A 22457-nucleotide genomic window follows, 5' to 3' on the forward strand; every position below is an offset into this window, starting at 1 on the left:
TGCCTCTGGTCAGTCACTGGTGCTGGTTGCTCTCACAGAGTACATTCCCCATAGTGAGATCCCTCATTCCTGATTCAGAGAACTCAGGTTATGCGAGTAACATTCTGTTTACCATAATATCTATTGCTAAAGATAGATTCGGATCGATACATTTGATTTTTAAAAATGAATCATGTAAACACACTGATATTCAAATAGTTTATTTGCAAAACAAATAATTAAATCCTTGTAATTTACTAGTTCACTAGTTGCTGAGGTTTTTAAGCGCAGGATTGAACAGTACATCAGGTCATGTGTACACTCTCCTTAAAGCAAAATCATGTCTCTTTCTGAAAACAAACATTTAAATACATATTTAAATCTTTAAAAACTCAAAGCAAAACTGTTACAAATATCATTTTTCATGACCCTTCTTCAGTTAAGGTACAGCATCATCTCAGGCACACTCAGGTTCTTTTTTGTAAACTCCACTCTCTGTGGTTTCCAGACCAATGCAGCACTGCCACAGTTCCTATCATACATGCTCCACAAATAAAAAAAATAATAATTAGAAATGACTTCAGCTAAGTTGGACTATGTTAAATGTATTGTGCTAGTGCTCTCAGACTCTGCATTTTATTAAGTCAGATGTACAGGAAACTTGTCAGTGTCTTTACGAGACTGAGACCCTCATGACGACATTGTAATTTACAAAATATTGTATGTGATCTTCTGAAAGCTACTACGAAGTAATTTTGGTCCTGTAAAGTCACAGTGCCTGGAGTGTGCATTGAGACTATGGAAATAAAGCTATATATATCAGCAGGAAAGTTAGAAAGAAACTGAGAACCTGATACAACATTGAATACAAATAATGGTCCAGACAACTCAAACGTTAAGAAAGTAAACTGACAAACAGGATCATAAATAGGAAAGCTGATAGAGCCACAATGCTGTTACAGGCTTGGCCTTCACTGAAGGCATCAAATAACCTCAAGTTTACACGCACCTTCAAATGTCTGGATTTCAGGTTTAGCTGACATCTCATATGCAGTGATCCTTTAGTGCTCTTGTGCTGGAGGCAGCTGGGTGCATTTGATATCTCTCATAATAATTCTACAGTGTCAGAGATCAGAACATCAGCTGAATCTAAAGGAAACATCTCATATCAAGGCAGAAGCACACTCCACAATCCCTCGTAAATGTTTTTTCGAAACATTGGAACATTCTGTTCACTCTCTTTACACTTGTTCATAAACTGTCCAATCCCTTTCCACTACAAAATAAAATAAAATAAAAATCTGGCAGTTTCCATTTGCAAAATGGGATATTTACAACATAAAGCTCTTTGAAAGTCCAAACAAAGTTTCCAGTGTTCACAGTGAAACTCTGGTTTGACACTGCTCTTAGGGTCGACTGGGATTCAAGGTTTGTACTATGGCAAGCTATCATTTTGAGAAATGCTCCTCTGCTTAGCCATTGGCAAGCAGCAATATCGCCCTGCTGTTTTGTAGACACCCCTGCTGAAATGATGTTGGACATCTAATTAACCCCCTTGTGTCCCTTCTCCAGCTTTTGCTCAACTCAAACAGGAAACACAGAGGTACACTGAACAGAGGGGTATACTCTGAGAGCTCAGCATCTGTACATCTGACGCAAGCACATTTGTTTTGGCAGTTTGGCACCGTTCCCTCCATCAAATCCCAGTATTGGATTCCTCAGGCATTAAATTAGATCCTGTGAGGGGAGAAACAGAGAGAGTGTGCAGGTGTTTAGACATAAAACAGTACCATACACTGTTTTGCTTTTTATAATACACTTACTGTTTACTTTATTTTAAGGACATTACTGGGTGTTAAATTCTCCTAAGGCTATGCTTTACAAATTTTTAGGGTGAAGGTGAGAAAATGCCCTGGTAACAAGATACATGGAGTGACACAATAGCAGATGTAACCTGAAAATGACCACTTACTACTATTATAGTTCTTAATATTATTCATTCATTCATTATCTGTAACCCTTATCCAGTTCAGGGTCACGGTGGGTCCAGAGCCTACCTGGAATCATTGGGCGCAAGGCAGGAATACACCCTGGAGGGGGCGCCAGTCCTTCACAGGGCAACACACACACACACACATTCACTCACACACTCACACCTACGGACACTTTCGAGTCGCCACTCCACCTACCAACATGAGTTTTTGGACTCTGGGAGAAAACCGGAGCTCTTAATATTATTATATTAGCAATATATTGAATTACTTTGACCACAATATGAATGTGTGTTGCTGGCTTTTAAAGAGAAAACGAGTTTTCGAGGAGCAAATCTAATCATGTCTGATGATCAAGTATTCAGCTTAATTCAACCTCCTTTTTGTAACTGTGATGCTCTGTTTTGGTTCTGCCACAGACACACGTGATTGCACAGCGGTCCTAAATAACATCTTATTTCTGCACTTGCAGGGTGCCCATGAAAATACAGTCCATATTGTCACTGATGAAAGACACTGAATAGATCACTTTGAGCAATTCCTAAATGTGAGTATTTCTGTGAGTGAGTGAGTAACAGTCCAGGTCGCTAAGGTGCTAAACATTTGAAATACATCGCTGATTACTTAGCAGTGTGTATTTAGAAACTATAGCTAATCATTTATTATGTACCCTTGGTGTTAGTCACTCCATGAACCTTCTTCTGGTTATGTTTCTAGTATGACACAAGTGTTCAAATACATTTTTAGGAACCACTGCAAAAAATGGCTGTTAAATTTAATGACAAGGTGTCAATATTAAATTATACATGAAATTACGCAGTTCCTGTCACCTCCCATTTCAAATGTTTGTAGGAAATTTTTTGTGCACTTTACCTCCCCTCCCCATGATCCTCCTCCACCCAGGCCACAATCTTGCCTTCCCAGCCTGGTACAACCGCCTCATCCTGGAATACCTAGAGGAAACCATCATCACTCACAGTTAATTTACCACTTTAAATCACTGTGTAGTAAAACTGATTTGCACTCCCTGCAATGTTGGCTACATCACTGCAATAAAAGTAACACAGCCAAGCAACCACTCTTTCTACAACTTAAAATCTGCTAAATGTCTCGACAAATTTAGAAGATTTAAATGGTCCTTCCAAAATCAACTGGTAGAAACTGCAACATCAGGTAACACATTGATGTGAATATGTGACCTTTGGAACATACCTCTTCTTTCACAGTACCAAACTCAGGGTCCAGGGCTTTAAAGTGGTACCTGTAATTTCCCTCTCGATCTATAGCCACCTTGAAGTCCTGAAGGGTAATTTCTCCTAGCCTGGCACCACCACACAGAGGCACGAAGTGAAACAGCATAATAAACATTACATATTATTCTCTGTATTCTAATGTCATGTCTTAATACACTAAATTTCACACACTAAACTCACCTTTTAGGGATATTGATCATGAAGGGTGTGAGAGAGCGGTCAGTGAAGTAGAGGACCTTTGTGCACACTGAAGAATTAAGGGCAGGGCTGCTGTGAGAGTGGGACATTTCTGCAATCAAGCACACATACAACAAAGACAACATTTAAATAGACTAGAAATGATTTCCAAATTTGAGGTTTTTATTAAAACATTTCATAAGATTAAGATTTTAAATACAATTTTGCAAATACAAAAAAACAAGTATGTCCCCTTTATACATGAATAAATGATAAATGTAAAGGGTGTGTGTGTGTGTGTGTGTGTGTGTGGGGGGGGTTGGGGGGGCAGGAATACACTGCAACATTTGTACTTCAAAGAGCACCATCAAGTACATGATCCTGTACACCAAACTTCAATTACAAGATCAATGTCAACTCTTCATCCTTTTTTTCTGCCAGTCAACACTAAATTACACAGTTTGAGACGAGGTCTTACTGGTGCTGGAGGGCCAGGAGTCCCTGTCTGTGTGAGTGGCCTTGTGTCCTGGAGATTTCCCTCTCACCTACAAAGAGTTAAAAAATGACCAAGGGTAAGTCCAAGTTTTTTTTTTAAGATGAACCTAGTCAACCTCATCAACAGACTGTATGCAAATACTGCTGCCCATCCACCTTGCGGTCCTGCCTGTGATGAGATTCCAGTGTGTAAAGGCGGTCCATAAGACTGGACACACCCTGCTCCAGCGTGTCCAGGGTGTGATGCTGAGGGTCATGACCTGCAAAGCTGTTCCTCAGACTGCGCAGAGCGTCTCGCACCAACTGCAGCTCCTCTGCCTGATAGGACCACATGCATTACTTTCACAAGGTATACACCTATTATAAGCAATACTATATGTATCACTCTGCACTAAGGATGCAAATCTTAGTGAGCGAATGATTGAATCTACACATTTGTCCCTTATTCTATCAAATATACAAATATTGTTATAAACAACCATAAAAACTCTTATTTACAGCACATTTATTGTGATTTAATAAACCCTTTAATGTGATTATTAAATTCCATTACTAAATGGATTAATTTCTTTTTGAAACAAAATGAGATATTAAATTATGGGAATTTGTATTGTATTTGAATTTGTCATGCTTTGACCCATTGAAAGCTGCACTCTATGAGAAGAAGAAAAAAAAAAAAAAACACTCACCCCTTTGTGTGATTGTTTTGCATTGAGTTCTGAGGCTGCCAGGTGAGAAAAGCCATTGCTCTGAGAGGCAGGAGGCAGAAATTGGAATCTCAAAGCTCTTTACAGCTAACAAATTTATGTAAGAAATCCTGCAACTTCTAAAAAAGTTTTGGTCTTACCTCATTTTGCTCATGGGTCATCAGCTCCTGTAAAACCATCTGCTTTTGCTCCAGCTCCCTCTGCAGGTCAGCCTGGAGATTACGTGAGAGAGAAGGGTGAGAGGAGCTGAATGCAATGGAGAGCCTCCTGCTGATTGTGCCCTAGGGAATTTCAATTAGTGCAGTACCTGCTGGTTGTTGCTATCTGTCAGCTTGCGCAAGGCTTCGTCCAGCTTGAACTGTAGCTGCTGTAGCAGGCGATCCTTCTGTCCCAACTCTTTCTGCAAAGCAAGCATATAATTTATGAAAACAGTGTCACGGAATTGAACTGGAATCAAACTAGGTCCTTTTCATATTATTCAGAACAGTCCAGAAGTGTTGCAGAGATTTGTGTTCGTTGCGATGTAATCAATCTTTTTATACAATAAACATGATCTCATTGGACCATGTCTTAAAGTATGGTGCATGTGAAGATTTCCATAACAAAAGTATAACAAAGATGGCAAGCTTGTAAGCGCTACAATGTGTTAAGTGTCCTAAGAACATTTCAGTAACCATCAGTGTTCATGATCAATCCTGTCTTAAATGTAAATATATAATGTTTGTATTGGCTGTAGAAGGACATTCCCTACCTTATAATCACTGAGAAGTCTGTTCCTCTCCTCTAGCTTTCTCTGGAGTTCAGCCTAAAGAAGCATAAACACATTCATTACATACCATCAGGCTCAAAAGCAGATCACATCATCACAAAAATCTACATGACAACATCCTCTAAGATTTGAACCTTGTAAATAATTTGAAATCCTAGACATCAACTTTTCTCAATTATTTCTTAAATGAAATATAAAATATATAAATATTTTATTTGAGCCTCAGGGCATCAGAGAATGCTACAAAGAGAAAAGTTGTCACTTGCCACTAGCTATTGTGGTGTTTTTATATATTGTTCGGCGCTTTAAAAATGAGGAAATATGTGATAACTTACTTTATAAACTGTTCAAATATTCTGTAGATTTACTCAATTGCTGGAATAAGAAATGGTGAGAACCCTACATTATACACGTTACAAGACCTGTACTTACGTTCTGTCCAGCCAGTTCATCCCGGTTCATGCTGGTGCGCAGAAGTTCCTGCTTGAGCTGCAGCACAGATGCCTCTTGTACAGCCATTCGCTGCTGAAGAGCGTCCTACACAGCAAACAATGTTATTACCTACAGCCCACATGTGCATTCTTATACTGGCACTGTCCAAAGAAAACTATGAATCTTCATTTCTCTAAATAATTTGAACATTGCTGCTCTTTAAATTGAGCAATTTAAACTGAGGGCATTTTATGACATGTTTACCTACAGAAATGCTCTAAAAGACTCTCTTTACATTAACATGCATTAATGTAAATTTTGGTGAAATCTTTGGAATTAATGATATGCTGCTTTGCTACAGCACGCACCCAAATGTTTATTCTACATCTGATCAATTAAAGCACCTAATGACAAATGTGTAATTGTTTAAAAATGGTTATTTGAAAATACTGACACTCACTTTAACACCTTGCAGGTTCCGTGCCTCCTGTTTGTGCTTTAACAACTCCCTCTACAGGAGAGACAAATAACAACAAGTGCTCAGAACAAAAACAACAGCCACAATGGAAGAGTTAAATTTATACAATGAAAATAGGAGACTAAGAGTAAAAAAAAACCACAGTTTTTAGCAGTAAATATGACAATAAAATTCTGGTGATTCACACTAAATTCATGCAATTCCTCAAAGTATGCTCTATGTACATGAGAGTATTGTTTAGCAAGTTGAAAACATGCACCTAATAAAAAGCATAATACCTTCAGTATAAAATCTGCCACAGCTACAATTCTCTTAATAAAGGAAAACTTTATAAGATGAAGATAGTTTACCTTCAGTTCCTGACTTTCTTCCATGCTCTGGTCAAGACGACTGCGGATTATTACCTGCACAGAGAACAAGAGGATTTCTTCACTCCAAGTTTGAAACCACTGAATTAAACGTGAAACGGATCTTACAGGACCGGACAGATCGTGAAGAATGAGAGAGTGAGTGAGAAAAATGGCCGACTGAAGCACTATGCTAGGGAGAGGAGCAGGTGAATGAAGAGGAAGGGAATTGGATACCTGCACCTCACACACATACACACACAGCAGAGTGCAAAGCTCACCACAGAGTAACATGATCTTTAGTTGAAGAATAAAGCATGGCTGTGTCTAATGAGTAAGTGTGAAGAAATCGCAGAGAGAAGCAGGAGATAAAAAGAAATATAGAGAATGTGCAATTAAAAAAAAAAAAAAAAAAAAAAAAAAAAAAAAAAGATACCAATTGTTGTTCTGCATTTTCGACTCCCTCTCCCAAACTCAGTGAGACCTCCTGCTCATCTTCAGGTAATGAACCATGGAGAAGCAAAGCCTTCAATTCAACACAAACACACACAGAAAAAAAATCACTTGATAACATCAACTTCAGCACATGTACATGTTTTATTCAAAGGTCTGGACACCCCAAGCCTGAAAATTCTTCCCCTGACAATTCAAGAGCTTAAAATTCTTTTCTCTTTGAAACATGGCTCAACAACAATTGACTCTAAGCAGACTTTTCATTCATTCATTCATCCCTGGAGCTGTGTGACTGTGACACTGCCTGCTGCGCCACTGGGCCGCCCTCTAAACAGACTTAAGATCTAAAAATGAAGTTGACTGATATTACAAAGAGAAGCCAAAAAAAAAAATACCTCAAAGCATTCAGGTTTGCAGTCTCCATTGTCCAAAAATATACTTGAGAACTGAGATTTAGCGATTGAAAATTGATTGAAAAAACGTATTCATCTATTAATTTTCTGCAACCTCTTCATCCTGTTAAAGTTCAAGGTTTGTCTGAAGCCTACCCAGAATCATTGTGCACAAGGCAGGAACACAACCTGGACAGAGTACCAGTCCATTAATGGGCATCACATACTTATCCAGTCACTCATTCTCTTCAGACAGCTTTACAGCTTGTCTGAGTACGCGTCTTTCCTTGAGGTGATTCATGTCTAAAAACCCAAGAATTAATATATTCATTCATTCATTCATTATCTGTAACCGCTTATCCAATTCAGGGTCGCTCACACACTCACACCTACGGACACTTTTGAGTCGCCAATCCACCTACCAACGTGTGTTTTTGGACTGTGGGAGGAAACCCACGCGGACACGGGGAGAACACATCAACTCCTCACAGTCACCCGGAGCGGGAATCGAACCCACAACCTCCAGGTCCCTGGAGCTGTGTGACTGTGACACTACCTGCTGCGCCAGAATTAGCATATTGGTTTGAAGTATTTTTGGGATAAATACTAAATTTGTTTTAGACAAATCTGCATATCTAAAATGCGTATCAAATTGAGCATGTGTTAAATAAGTATGTGCTGATTTACATGAACCCAGACAGTCACCTGTAGGCTTGAGACCATTCTCCTGGCCTCCACCATCTCTCTCTCCAGTTGCTCCTGCTGTTCCCACAACTGCTCCTCCCAGGCACAGCTCCGCACACACAAACCATCATTCTCTGGGGCAGGTCCTGGGCCATACAATACCAGTTTATTTACATGGTCTGTGTAGCACTGGGGAAAAACTGACAAAGATGGGGCCAGATCTATTCTCAGTATTTTTACTGAACAGCTTACAGTCTACTAATTCAGAAATGTCCCCTGGGTCTCCACATTCCTGGGATTTTGGCCCTAGAAAGTTTTTGGGATTAGTCGATTAACATATTTAGACAAACAGAAAAAAAACAGTTTTCATTTTTTGCTCCGAATGAATGTGAAAGTGAGTTTGCTGAAAAGCAATGTAACATTACATCAGACTTGTGTCTAACATTTGCACCTTCTATCAAATGATGAATTTTACCACTTCAAGTAAAATGTTTGTTATTGTTCGTTGTTTGTTTTTTTAAGAGATAAAGTTGGTCATTTTTAATAAATTAATACAATAAATTAACCATAATTAGCTATTAAGAAAATTTAACAATCTGTACAAATGTGCTAATAATACAAATCTGCAATTGTACTTTATTTTACCTCATAGGGCATAACTGCATACATGATTATCTCATGCATGTAAAATGCATCACAGATTTGTTTTAGCTTTGCTTTATTTGACTTCTCAAGGGGGCATTTTCCCCTACCTTTGAGTTCTCCTGGCGGTATGTCTGAAAACTGTCCTTTCTCCTCCATCAGACTGATGCAGTCTTTAGGGGTGTGGATGGGGCTGGGAGAACTCAGGCTGAGAGAGAGAGAGAGAGAGAGAGATAGAAAGAAAGAGATAGAGAAAGAAAGAAAGAAAGAAAAATACAAGATAGGGTACTCAATAGCAACATCAAAATAATCTCACTCCCCTTTTTTCCTCCTTTAGAAAAGCCCACTAATTTGGGATGTAAATATCATGATTGTATACATTACTATTCATAATAGACAATATAATGCATAATAATGTCAAATGTAACCACAATTCACATATTGATTTATATACAGTACTGTAACAACTGATTTTGAATGTCATCTGTCAATAGTTCATGGTCAAAAACTGTAGCTGTGATGTCACCTCTGGGTTTTCCTCTTTATACTCTCTTTATTGGAGCTCCTCGTCTTGTGCTGCATAATCTCTCTTGTTGCAGTTACAGCAGCAAGAAAATGAATATAATCAAGGCTTTTTTTAAGTCTTAAGTAACACAATGATTACAAATATACACAGGAGATTCTGTTTTACTTTGAGTATATAGAAGAAATGTTAGCGTATGGGAAAGTTTTAATTGAAGACACCCTCTCAAAACCACAAAGAGATCTTTTATGGTTTGTTATATGCATTCCAAATCAGAAGTGTGGATAACGAAATGAACAGAAATGAAATGGAAAAGAAATAATGGAAATCAATGGGACATTCTTAATTTTTAGTGATGTAATGTTTAAGAAATGTTTGTAATTATGCTTTATATCTCATTTGTATGAATGAATCAAATAAAGTTTGTTTTAAACATAGAAGTCTTAATTTGAATTGGTGTCACATCATTCTTTAAACCCAATTAAAATTACCGATGCCGCCTCAGAACTGTGCAGCCAAATATGGCACACAGCTATAAATAAACATGTCAACATGGCCGGTGGCAACTGAGGACACTGCCTTTTAAGATGTGTTGTCATGGAGACATTCAGAGTCAGCACAGTAATAGATGCTCAGCATTGTACACATCAGACAGAATAAATAATACAGTTATTCAAGGACAATATAACACACTTTTAACAGTTCAACATTAGAATTAATATTTGGAACATGTTTTTGCAGCAGGCCAGTTCTGTTTACTCTGAGGGCATAGGAACCCACTTTAAGGGCTTCAGCCCATGAATGACCTTTTTGAGAGCCCCTGATGTGTGCATTTAGAATATCCTTCCTGAAGAGAACATTTTTGGAGAAGTAAGTTAATCTACATTATTGCATTATATACATGACTTCAACCCCTTAAGAGAAAATTAAGTAGAGAATCTTTTTTGTTTTTTAAATATTGGTTAAATAAAGATATAGACACATTCCTGTATTTCAGAACCAGATCAATCCAGTACATTAATGTGTGTTAGTGTTCCAGAAACATTAGCCTGTTTTGACAAGTTGTGACTCCAACAAAAACTCTGTACAAAAAACCACACTGGTCAATTCACTACATCCGAGCCAGATCTGTCTCTCAGGAGATGTCAAAGCAGTGAAAAATCCCCCTTATAATAGTAAGCCAAATTTGGGGTAAATGTTACAGAACCTAATTTAATGTATTTCCATCCCATTCACCCAAAAGGTCAGGAGATACAAAGGAGCTCCCACAATCAATACTCAGCCATAGTTTTCATTCTCCGTGCAGGGATTAACCAAATCTCACTGGCTCTACTTACACTTCCAATAACCCAAACTGACATTTAGGCTCGAGGCTAAATAACCTCAAGAGAGTTTGTTCACATGCTACGGCATAAAAACTCCCATGGTTGATCCAAACAGACCAGAGATTTCATAAGAGGAACATTTTCTGAGAGAAGCTGACATAGATTACCCACTGCAGAGTTGTGCATCATAACCCTTGGAGATCTCTCTGCAGGCAATGAATTCCTGCAGCTTTATTGCTAGTTTTGTGTGTATATCTAAATCGGGGATGGGAGAAGACCGGATCCATGAGCTAATTTATCTTTTTTCTGCACAACAATGCTGGTTCTACAAACACACAGAGGAGCAGTTGTTTGTATTGGTGCTGCGGCTGTGTGATTGTTTGTGAGTGTGTGTGTGTGCTAGAGGGGCTCATTGTCCTTAGCTGGGCAGCAGGACACAGGAGTGAGGCTCTGAAATAGGCGGCCTGCTGCACTCTGCATTTCTGTCTTTTGTTTTATTTTTCTCACGTTGTGGGGTGAGGGGAGTGGGGAGGGGTGGCCCTTTTTAGGAGTTGTACCCAAACCCCCCCTTAATGCCCTCAGCCCCTCTTCCACACCCTAAAGTTTGGAACAAGGGCTGGGCAACAAGACATAATGCAAAAACCCTAATGTAAAATAAACGTCTGATCTGATATCTTCTGTTGTTTGACTGGAATTTCTTGAGAGCAGCTCCTGACAATTTAATGATGAGACTAAAAAAAAGCCATTTAATCTACAATTCTTCTTAAATAATGTGTTTTCTCATGTGTGAAATGTGAAGGACATGTTTTACTTTGGGAATGTAAAGTGTGAGCAAGCCGAATCATGAGTTATGAATGTAGATTAGTGTCTATTTATAGTTACTTGGATCAAAAACAAATCATGACTTAATTTCATTCTGAATATACTGTAGATTCAGAAACTTCAAATCATTATATATTCACCAATAAAGGATTTATGTTGCTTCTTTCATAATTCGTTGTCTGTAAGTGCTCATCCAGTTCAGGGTCGCGGTAGGTGCACAGCCTACTCAGAATCACTGGGTGTAAGGTGAGAAAAATGAAACACAGTTGAACACTAATCTATAATTTCACATGCTTATTTACACCACCCAACATCCCGGCGACTTAATTAAACTGAACAGTCTCACAAAACGTCTCACACTCAGCCGTAAATGTTTAGTGCCCTCATACAGACTATTTTGGGAGGTTGGTGTCTGTGTACTATATATGCTACACTATATTGACAAAATAGGCGCAAAAGTTGTGATTTATTTTATTTTACTACTTCGCATATCTATATAAAGACATCAAGTCTCTCCACTTTAAACTCCTTTCAATCTTTCAGTAACCTTAATCATCAGTACATTTCAAAACACAATGATGAAACTGACTGTCTGCAATGTTTGAGCATTGATATGTTCAGCATGACATTTCAAAAACACATCTTCAGATTTAGAATATCAGAGCAGACTCTTTTTAAATAAACTTTTGCAGTAGGCTAAACCAGATGAATGACAGCTTAGATATAATTGTTGCCTGTGGCTAGCAAACCTACAATATGTGAACACAGAACTCTATCCTCATGCTTAAAATAAAGACCAGCTTTATTTTGGTTCTTGGCAAGAATCAAAGTCTATTTTAAGCTAGTCCCTGTGAAAATGTCTTCCTACAAGCGTTTATAAAGTGCAGGATTTACAGCACAATGGTGGAATGTGCTACAGTTGTCATAAATCACCAGTTTACATGTCTTGCACGCACAGTGGAGACTGGCTAAAGTGTATCCTCAAAAAACATGGCAAATAGTGTTATAATCTGATACATCGCTGTCTACTGTCTGACTGACTGACTGCAGAATCTTCCTCACAGCAACTTTAATCATTTCCCTACAAGGACTTTGCTGTAATCCTCCCAAAACTGCTATCAATATAAGAGAATCTCTGTACTCTTTAACATCTCTATCTCTCTATAGCAATGTCTGATGATGCCTCTGAAGTCTTCTGTGAAGACTTCATTAGAATCCAGGCGTTTAACCAGCAGTGATTAGATATAATCACAGGAAGCCCATTAAACCACTGTATTTACACTTGAGCATTTGGCACAGGTCCCAGATATTCTTGTTTCTCTAAAGAGTGGCCAATGTGCTGAAAAGAGTTGACACAACAAAACGCCTTCCACGCCTGTTCAACAGGGGTCAAGGGAGAGGAAGACGGACCTTAAGCTATTATAAGAATTTAAATGTAATGACTGAGCATTTTGAACAGTAGTCCCAGGCAGATGGAACACCACCTCTTTTCAAAAAGCACCAAATTTTGAGGGGGAAATTATTTGTGAAGTTTAGATAAATTCAGTGTGTGGTAGGGTTGCGTTATATCGATGACCGATGTGATTTTATATAAACGTGATCAGCAAGACTGCTGGATATCACAGTGACGATGTGAGAAGCAAAAAAACTATGATTACAATAGTTTGGCACCAATTTAAATGAACCACAAGATATTTTTTTATTCATTATTCTGCTCTGTAAACAGAAATCTAATCAACTGCTCCTTAAAGCAATTAGCAAATACACAAAATCACAAACACACCATTAATATGCAAATCACAAATAAAGAAACACTTATAAGTGGCTTACATCAGAAACACAATCATATTTTATAATCAATTGCAGTCTACAAATTAAACAAGTATGGATTCAATTCCTTACAATGGCTTCTTATTGTGATGCAGGTTTGTTGTGACAGTAGCCTTACATAAGCAGCAAGCATTTATGTGTGAAATCAAGCTTTACACATCTCTGGGCATAACAATATTCACCACATTAATCCTGAAGTATGTTATGGGCTACTAGATAAGGGTAGATCAGCTTGTGAGCAGTGCATATGTAAATATTCCATAATTGGCCAATTAGCCAAACAATGCAAATGACTCCTTCTGTTAATACAGAAGAGAAGGTTTTAAACACAGTGGAAGGAAGTACTTACTGTGCTTCAAATGCTACATTCCCACAAGCCTAACCATGTAACATTTACATCAAGAAATTTAATCAGTTCTCTCACTGTAGCTCTTAACAGCATGCTCTTCACAGAAACTCATACTGTGATAATGGCACATAGTTTTATTGTGCAGCACTAATATGTTGCAGCATCATACGCCTGTTAGTATAGACCGTGTCGGACCCATCCACAGTTCACAAGCACCTCCTCTTGTGTCTGACATCACATAAAACAATAATATAACCGTGTTGACAGTGTAAACTTTGCATTTAACGCAAACTACATATCAAGGTGACATTCTGTCATGACCAATGACTGCTTATATTTCAAGAGCTTCAGTAAAGTGAAGAGCAGTGTCAAATCAAACATAGCTTTCTGAAATATAGCTCTGGTCCTCTGAGCCACGTGCTGTCAGAGACATCCACAGCTCTCTTCCACACTAATTATGATGACAATCACAAGTGGGACACGGCACAGGGAACTTTCTTCCTACCAACACAGCATACACAGCAGTGTTGAGACCCCATAAGCCACAGTAGGATCACATATAAAGAAGATTTACTGGGATAAGTTTGTGTTAGAAAACATTATGCAATACCCAACTGTAGATCATACAATATGATGGTGGTAACTGTAATAAAAATGTCTTACCATTTCATTTGTATACCTCCCATGTTGACTGTAAGTTTCTACCCAACTGCACTGCTTCTGGTCATCCACGTAGCAAAGGCTGGAAAACTGGCCACACACATCTTTCACACATATTTACACACTAGTCTGGATTCTCTGACAAATCCAGCGCCACAGAAAACAAGCAGACTCTAGCTGAGACTCCCTAAACTATCATCATAATCTCTGCACACCAAGGAGACCCTTCAGAACGGATACGCCAGCGCCAAATATGTCTCTCCAGCACATGGTCAGTTACAAAACTGCTCAGTGTGTGATCCAGTTGCTCCCAACGTGGCACATATGGAAATCCTGTTTTCACTCCCTGCTTCAATTACAGAGGAGAAAAGCACTGCTCTGTCGCCACGGCAGCTGTATCCTGCCTGTCTCTCTGACTCTCTCTCTACTTCTGGGAGTCTCTATATGAGTTGTCTCCCCTTAAACTATTCCCAGTTCTTGTCTGTACTGTCTGTAGCCAGATCCATAAAGCGTTCAGTTGCTAAGAAAACACAGGCAGGTTCCTCTCTGTTCTCTTTTGCTCTCGCTCTCTCTCTCTCTGTCTCATTCGTTTTTTTCTTCCAGAGATGTCAGACATGGTTCAGCCCTCCTCTCTGTCTCCTCCCCCTCTTTTTCAACCCCTCCTTCCAACAGTTCTTGCTCTCTCTCTCACACACACACACACACTTCCCATCATTTTCTCTCTGTTTTCTCACACACACACATTTGTGGCTTGGACTGTGGTTGAGGGTAAGGGGGTAACTGCAGTAATTTTGAAAGGCTAGAAGAAGCAGAAGAACGCATAGTTCATACTGCTCTAGAATTAACTAAAGCCATGCCATACTTTAATTTCAGAAGAAGTGTCCAGAAAAGTAATCATTTATGACATTGATACTGACACATTACCAATTATTTGTCCAAAAGTAATGAGTGAGAAGATGAAAAAACAAATAACAACGGTAATTAAAGAACACTTTATATGCAATCAGAGAACCTCCTAGCTGACCAGGCATGCATTTTTGACTTCTAGCCCAAGTGCTGAAAAAGGTATTAACATGTCTCATCTGATCCTACTGTTTGGAGTAAAGTGTGATTTTTCTTCCCTCCATTATTTTTGGACAAATCCTTGGCCAACGTCGTAAGTGCAGTAATAATCACTGCATCAGACAAAGGAACCCAACGAGATAAACATGAGTCCATGTACTTAGAGACAAACATTACTCGCCATATCCCTGAATTATGATAGAAGAAATTTTCAGCAATTTTAAAAGTTAGAACTGGCTTTAATGTTTCAGGCAAATTAAGCAAATTCATGTGGTATGACTTTTGTACCTGGCCTTAATGCTATTTCATATTTTAGATTTATTCAAGCTTTTCTGTCTTGTGTTATATTGGAATGTACTGTTATTAATCGAGGGGACACAGTTCATACAGATTAGCATACGTCTTTTTTTTTATCTCTAGTTTTTGATGTCACCAATTGCACCTGTCAGTACGTCTCCCAAAACCTAAAATGACTGCGTTGAAAACAAAGATAATAATAATAATAAAAAGAGCCGAAAGCCTTTTTATGTAATGCTAATATACATGAATATACATGTACATGTATACATATACATGAATTACTGCTGTAAAATTTCAAGGATATAACGATTTATTCTGAAGGCTTTATACACAATCAAAATAAATAACCAGATTTTCTAAAGTTGGCACAGTACTAGAACTCTGACTAGACTATAGAGAAACAAATCAATAATGACTCTGCACATTTTGATGACCTTAGTCTCCACTGGAACGCAAAGGCTTCACTTTATCATGATATCCGTTCAAACACTCACATTAGACATAGTTCATGGAGAGGATTTGTTGTAGAAGGAAGGTCAAGACAACAACAAACTTAAAAATAGTTCAGAAAGTTAAAACTAAATATGTTACATAATATATGAAAGCACAAAAACTTGCACATCATCAGCCCTTTTTTAATCGATATTAATGTGATATTAAACCATATCAGTAATAGGCCCTATATAAACAGAGAAAGTGAGTCAAATAAAAAAAAAACCACATTCATCAACATAAATTCTATGAAACAACTAAAGTAACTAATGGAAACGTTGGAAAGGGAACAAACTGGGTCCATGACACAAACTAATTTTAACAGATACACTCTCAGCATACAGAGGACAATAAGAGAGTCACACATCCATGTCATCAGTAGCTAGGCAATGTTTTAAAGCATGATAAGACATGCTGAAACCTCAGATGGTATCAACGGGCACAATATCCCAGCAACATCACACATTTACAAAACAAACAGCACCATGTCCTCAGGAGGCAGTTTTTTGCCCATCATCCTTCCAAGGCTCTGCTTGTGAAAGGCTTGTGATTAGGTGCTGCAGGCTGTGCTGGAACTTCAGCCTGAACTACAGAGCTAGAGAGGAGTGAACTGACACTGTGCAAAATAAAACTGGATGCTTCCAGGGAAGTGAGCAGAATGTCTGTATTGTTCTCAGAGGACGAGAGAAAGCCAGCTGTGCCAGTAGGCCTGACGAACAAGCCTGAGGACAAAGTCCCAAACCAGCTGCTTAGCTCGTGCCTAAGTGAAGGAGCACCTGAGCACCAGCTGCCCTAAAACAACTGGACAGATTCCCACATGCTGGAGATTAAGATCACAGTATGAATCCAGTCCACAGCATGTAGAAACTGGGAAAAAGGTTGAACAAATAACATGAATAGGACTAATATATTCAATCTAGTCCTTTAGCTTTTAGGTTTACATTCTTCCAAGAGCTTTCCGTGTGCTGCAAGTCTGTCTTTTGGTGCTAAGAAAATGCTGTTGCTGAAGCTAAAATAAACAACAATGCTTCAGCCCAGCAACAATAAACCATGTCAAAACAATCTATCCCTGTATGCATTTACACACACCCACACCAGCCAAAACACTAAAGCACCTTCTTGGTTTCTATACTCTGTGTTAATGTTATCAGCTCCACTTACCATGTAGGTGACACTAACAGACTATAGTAGTACTTCTGTTGCTCTGCATACATTGTTAGCACTCTCTTGTGATGTACTTCAATGGTCAGGATCCCCACAGGACCACCACAGAGCAGCTAATATTTAGGTGATGCCTCATTCTCAGCACAGCAGCAACATTCACAGCATTCCGCTGACACACTCTCAGAAAACAGCCACTGTGATGGTACCATTAATGCACATATTCAGTACTTTTAGTGACTGAACATAATTGTACCACATTCTCTATTATTTGTCGATTTTTAAGTTGTGTTAATTTCATACACCCCATTTAATCTCCAGGACTTACTTTTATTATCTAATATTACACATGTCTATAATAAAAGCTTACAAATATTCACCTCTCTTCTGGAGAAGAGAATGTAATCTACCTTAAAGGAACACATTGCTGTACCTTTAAAAGGTTCATTTACACTGTTTGTATCTTTAGTGACAAGAAACGGTACCTTTTTGTGGATCAGACAAAGCAGTGCTGCTGCGTTTTTAAACACTTCACTGTCAGTGTTGGACAGAGGACAGTTCACCAAACAGAAAATGCCCAGCCAAGAGTGGGCAGCGGTCTGTGGGCACTATATCATGACGACTAATAAAGAATGATGAACACAAACTGCAGTAACACTACACACTAATATTCCATCAGCTTGTCGATGTCATTACAGCACTTAGAATCCTACACCACCTAAATAATACCTGCTTTGTGGTGGTTTTGCAGATGTCTGTAAATGTAGAACGTCTAAATGCACCTGTAAGGATATGCAGCTGATACACTGGACTGTACGTGTAGAAACAAGGACATAGTTTTAATGTTATAATTGACTGCTGTATATAGTTTCTTAAAGCAATGCATTGTTTGTTGAAAAAAATAGAGTGTGCCTGGTGCCTGGGACTCACCTGGAAGGTCCTGTATCTGCATCCTCCTCAGATTTTTGTCCCTCATACTGCTGAACCAGGGCACGCACACTCCAGCAGGGGTTCTCAATGTCCTCATCAGCACTTGAGCCTCGGCTGAAGAGGAATCAGGGAATAAAGATCAGCTTGAAGGTTCAGGTCATTGGCGATTTAAATTAAACCCACAGAAGATTTAAAAGGCCATAAACCAGTCAGACAGCTTAACCCAAGGCTAAAACCAATATACCCTTAGTTACACCACAGCTTCATGTGTTTAAGTGCTGGCTTGAACATTTTATCATCTTAAATTATCTTTGCAAGCATCTGTCTTTAATATTTCCCATGTCTGCCACAGTGTATCACAGCTTTGACAGTGATTCTAATTATGGTTTTCAGTGAGTTATTTGTGATTTTTTTTCCCCCGTTTACCCTCTAACGTCTGTGCTGTAGTACATGGAGACAACAAGAAGGGGGCATTGTTTTACATAACAAGCAAAACCAATCAATCCTCTTAAAATGAGAGGGAGTGTACACCCCCGTACCCTCTTAATCCAGTTAAAACTGAGCATACTGCTCAACAGATCTTAGTCCTCACATGCACTCCTCTTTACACAATGCTATGCAGAGAATAAACATTCTCCATCTTCATGACTCTTCAAGACTCTATGAGACTTTTCATCAATTTGCTAAGCCCTTGACTGAATCAGACAATGCTGAACTAATCCAATTACTTTCAGTCATATTTAAAAAGTTTTTCAAATTATGATGCATCATGAGGCCAATGGTTAGAGAAGTGGGCTTGAGACTGAAAGGTCTCTAGTTCTATCCCCATGACCCTCAGGAAAATAGTGGGCTGGGGAAGTCAAAGCAAAAGCACTGTCCACTGCCCTAAAGCCTCGACTGAGGTGCCCTTGAACAAGCCACTTAACACCTTACGCCTCCCTGGGTGCAGGGGATCACTGTCCGCCGTTTTGTGTGTGTGTGTGTGTGTGTGTGTGTGTGTTCACTGCCCCTAGTTCATTTGTGTGTCTGAGTACGTCCATTGCCACAGATGGGTTAAATGCAGACATTTTAAACAATGACAAATTTATTTTTACATTTACAAAGCTAATGGTTAATTGTCCTATGAGTAATCATGACAAAAATATTACTTGTTTGTTTGCAGCTGATTGTTTTAAATTATTGTTATATTTATGTATCTGTAGGTTTATGTTGATATGTGAAAAACTAAGAGACAGAGAGATGAATCTAAGTGAGGCTGACCTGTGCCAGTCTTGTCTGAGTTGGAGGACACTACGGCCCGAGCGAGAGGCATCATGCCGAGCTGCTGCCAGAGCGGCTGCTGCGTTCTGAGCCATGGCCATAGTGGAATGAGGCCTGTGATTGGCCAAAGACCCTGCTGAATTCCGACCCACACCAGCACCTATTCTGTGACTGGCTGAAGCAGATGGCTTAAAATGTGCTGCGAGGGCCAAGATGAGCCTCATGGCAGATTTCAGATTTCCTTCTACAATGTCTGTGAAGCAAGAGAGAAGGCAAGAGAAAAAGAGAGAGAGAGAGAGAGAGAATGGATATACTCAGGAACAGGATTAAGTGAGTGTCTGGAGAAGATAATCTAATTGGCACCTGCTGAGTAACTTACCTCTGGCAGAGGTCTGGGGCATGCGAATACGCTTGGATGATACAAACTGCAAGACTTTCTCCACATTTTCTTTCTTCTCCTGATTGTCCCTCGGTGAGTAATGAATGCCTTCTAGCAGCTCACCAGCTAAAAAACAAAAATAACGTTGTGTAGTAGGTTAAAAAAGAAAACAAATGGCAAAAACATTTTGAGACTGTAAATATATTTTACACTTCCACAAATATTACAGGTTTAATATACATTATTCTATAGCTGTTATCTCCAACACTTCCTGTAAAATACCCTTTCTGCAGAGCTCTAACAGTAATCTGTGATGCCTAATCTACAATAAATAAATAATAGAGCAAGGCACATTAAGTTGAAATTGGAACTGTACAAGAGATGTAAGAGATGTATTCCTAAAGAGGCAGGTTTAAAATTAAATTATTAATACATGATCATTTCAATCAAATGTATATCAAATGTATATCAGCAAATGGCAGAGGTCGCCAACATTCTGCAGTGTCAATCGCTACAGAACTCCAAACTTCATGTGGCCTTCAGATTAAGCTCTCTATGCACAATTCTTGGGCTAAAGGAATGGGTTTCCATGGCCGAGCAGCTGCATTCAGGCCTTACATCAGCAAGTGCAATGCAAAGCATCTGATGCAGTTGTGTAAAAGACCATCACTGAAATCTAGAGCAGTGGAATGTTCTTGGGAGTAATGAATCATGCTTCCCCAACTGTCGATCCAATGAACGATTCTGGGTTTTGCAGTTGCCAGGAGAACAATACTTGTCTAACCACGTTGTGCCAAGTGTAAAGTGACTGTGCACCAGTGCGCAAAGCAAGGTCCATAAAGACGTGGATGAATGGGTTTGGTGTTGAAGAACTCGACCGGCCTCAACCCAACAGAACACCTGTGGGATGAATTAGAATAGTGACTGCGAGCCAGGCCTTCTTGTCCAACATCAGGTTCTGACCTCACAAAAGCGCTGTTGGAAGTGGTCAAAAATTGAGTGGTGTCACTCAAATTCATATGCGTGGGAAGGCATACGAGCAAACGCTTTTGGCAATGTAGTGCAGTTAAAAACAATGTCACATGAATTTTCTATGAACTTTTCACTCCTATTTTCCCTGTCCCAAATTCTTTAGAGTGCATTTCATGTATCAATTTAAAATTTCTTTATATTTACAAAACACAATCAATCTGTTTTTATTTTATTATTATTATTTTTTTTTTACAAATTCCCCAACTTTTCTAAATTAATGAACTGTGGTCTCTTACATTTGTACATCACTGTAATTGTACCCAAAATAAAAACAAATCAAGAGTAAAGCTTGATACAAGCATGATGGCAATGTTTGGTCACTATGTTCCCTTACCCACTATCTCAATGAGGTGGGCCAGCACCACGCCATCTCTAAGGTCCTGCCGGAGGTCACTCACAGGGTCCACACCCGGCTTTTTCTTCAGCTGAGCATTGACCCAGGAAACATATGCCACCAGCTGTTGCTGTAAATACAATAGTGAATATTTATAACAACATCCATATATAATTAAATACCATAATAATAATAATAGCACAGTGGCGCAGCAGGTGGTGTCGCAGCCACACAGCTCCAGGGACCTGGAGGTTGTGGATACGAGCTCCGCTCCCCGCTTACTGACTGTGAGGAGCTCGGTGTGTTCTCCCTGTGTCCGCGTGGGTTTCCTTCAGGCGCTCCAGTTTCCTCCCACCCTCCAAAAACACATGTTGGTAGTTGGATTTGTGCCTCAAAAGTGTAAGTGTGTGAGAGAATGTGTAAGTATATGTCGCCCTGCGAAGGACTGGCGCCCCCTCCAGGGTGTGTTCCTGCTTTTGCACCCAGTGATTCCGGGAAGACTCCGGCCCCACCGTGTCCCTGAACTGGATAAGAGCTTACAGACAACGAATGATTGAATGAATAATAATAATTTCACATTCAGCATTGAGAGCAGTTAAAAGCATCATTAAATCCTCAGCTTCAGACATAAATACTAACAAAATTTCTTTACATGCCCATAAAAAGCATTCTCAGCTGCAGGTACACAGTTTAACTCTAAGTTTTTTAATGGTCCTCTGCATTTCTTTATCAGCATACTCTAAACTCACTGAATTGTGTACAAAATATTTTCTTCATCATATTATGTAACCCAATAAGGTCCAGCAAAGCACAATTTTTTTTTTTTTTTTTTTCATTTTTATTTATTTATTTTTTTTATTCTTTATTTTTATTATCTATTGTACAGTGTCCTTGGGTCACTTGAAAGGCGCTTTCAAATAAAAATGTATTATTATTATTATTATTATTATTCATTCATTCGTTGTAACCGTTTATCCAGTTCATGGTCGCGGTGGGTCCGAAGCCTGCCCCAAATCAGCCCAGCACATGTAGAAATAATATGAATTCAAATTAAGAACCTTCAAGGAAGCCTGTTCACTCAGGCAGACATGGTGAATATTAAAGGGTACACTCAGTGTCCCCGACATGAAGTCTGTGGAAATACAAATTGTCAAACAAGCTTTATTGCACTGGGCTCAAGACTCACATCCTTTGACAGT

General features: G+C 39.0%; 1 protein-coding gene across 7 annotated transcripts in view; it reads right to left on the bottom strand.

The window, feature by feature from the left end:
* Positions 1–229: 229 nt before the first annotated feature.
* Positions 230–22457, bottom strand: part of dixdc1b (DIX domain containing 1b) — a 31227-nt gene continuing 8999 nt past the window's right edge. For all 7 annotated transcript variants that reach the window (XM_066645409.1, XM_066645406.1, XM_066645411.1 and 4 more), the window contains 20 exons: positions 21259–21388; positions 19893–20018; positions 19514–19766; positions 18254–18367; positions 8910–9007; positions 8179–8303; positions 7065–7154; positions 6632–6685; positions 6264–6314; positions 5804–5908; positions 5354–5407; positions 4910–5002; positions 4743–4814; positions 4585–4644; positions 4052–4213; positions 3879–3945; positions 3404–3512; positions 3183–3291; positions 2844–2923; positions 230–1716 (listed from right to left, as the gene is read on the bottom strand). In XM_066645409.1, coding sequence (XP_066501506.1) covers positions 1710–1716; positions 2844–2923; positions 3183–3291; positions 3404–3512; positions 3879–3945; positions 4052–4213; positions 4585–4644; positions 4743–4814; positions 4910–5002; positions 5354–5407; positions 5804–5908; positions 6264–6314; positions 6632–6685; positions 7065–7154; positions 8179–8303; positions 8910–9007; positions 18254–18367; positions 19514–19766; positions 19893–20018; positions 21259–21388 — 1959 coding nt within the window. In that variant the 3' untranslated portion in view covers positions 230–1709. The remainder of the gene's footprint in view (positions 1717–2843; positions 2924–3182; positions 3292–3403; positions 3513–3878; positions 3946–4051; positions 4214–4584; positions 4645–4742; positions 4815–4909; positions 5003–5353; positions 5408–5803; positions 5909–6263; positions 6315–6631; positions 6686–7064; positions 7155–8178; positions 8304–8909; positions 9008–18253; positions 18368–19513; positions 19767–19892; positions 20019–21258; positions 21389–22457) is intronic.

Source organism: Hoplias malabaricus, chromosome 15, assembly GCF_029633855.1.
Source record: "Hoplias malabaricus isolate fHopMal1 chromosome 15, fHopMal1.hap1, whole genome shotgun sequence".
Classification (NCBI taxonomy): Eukaryota; Metazoa; Chordata; class Actinopteri; order Characiformes; family Erythrinidae; genus Hoplias; species Hoplias malabaricus.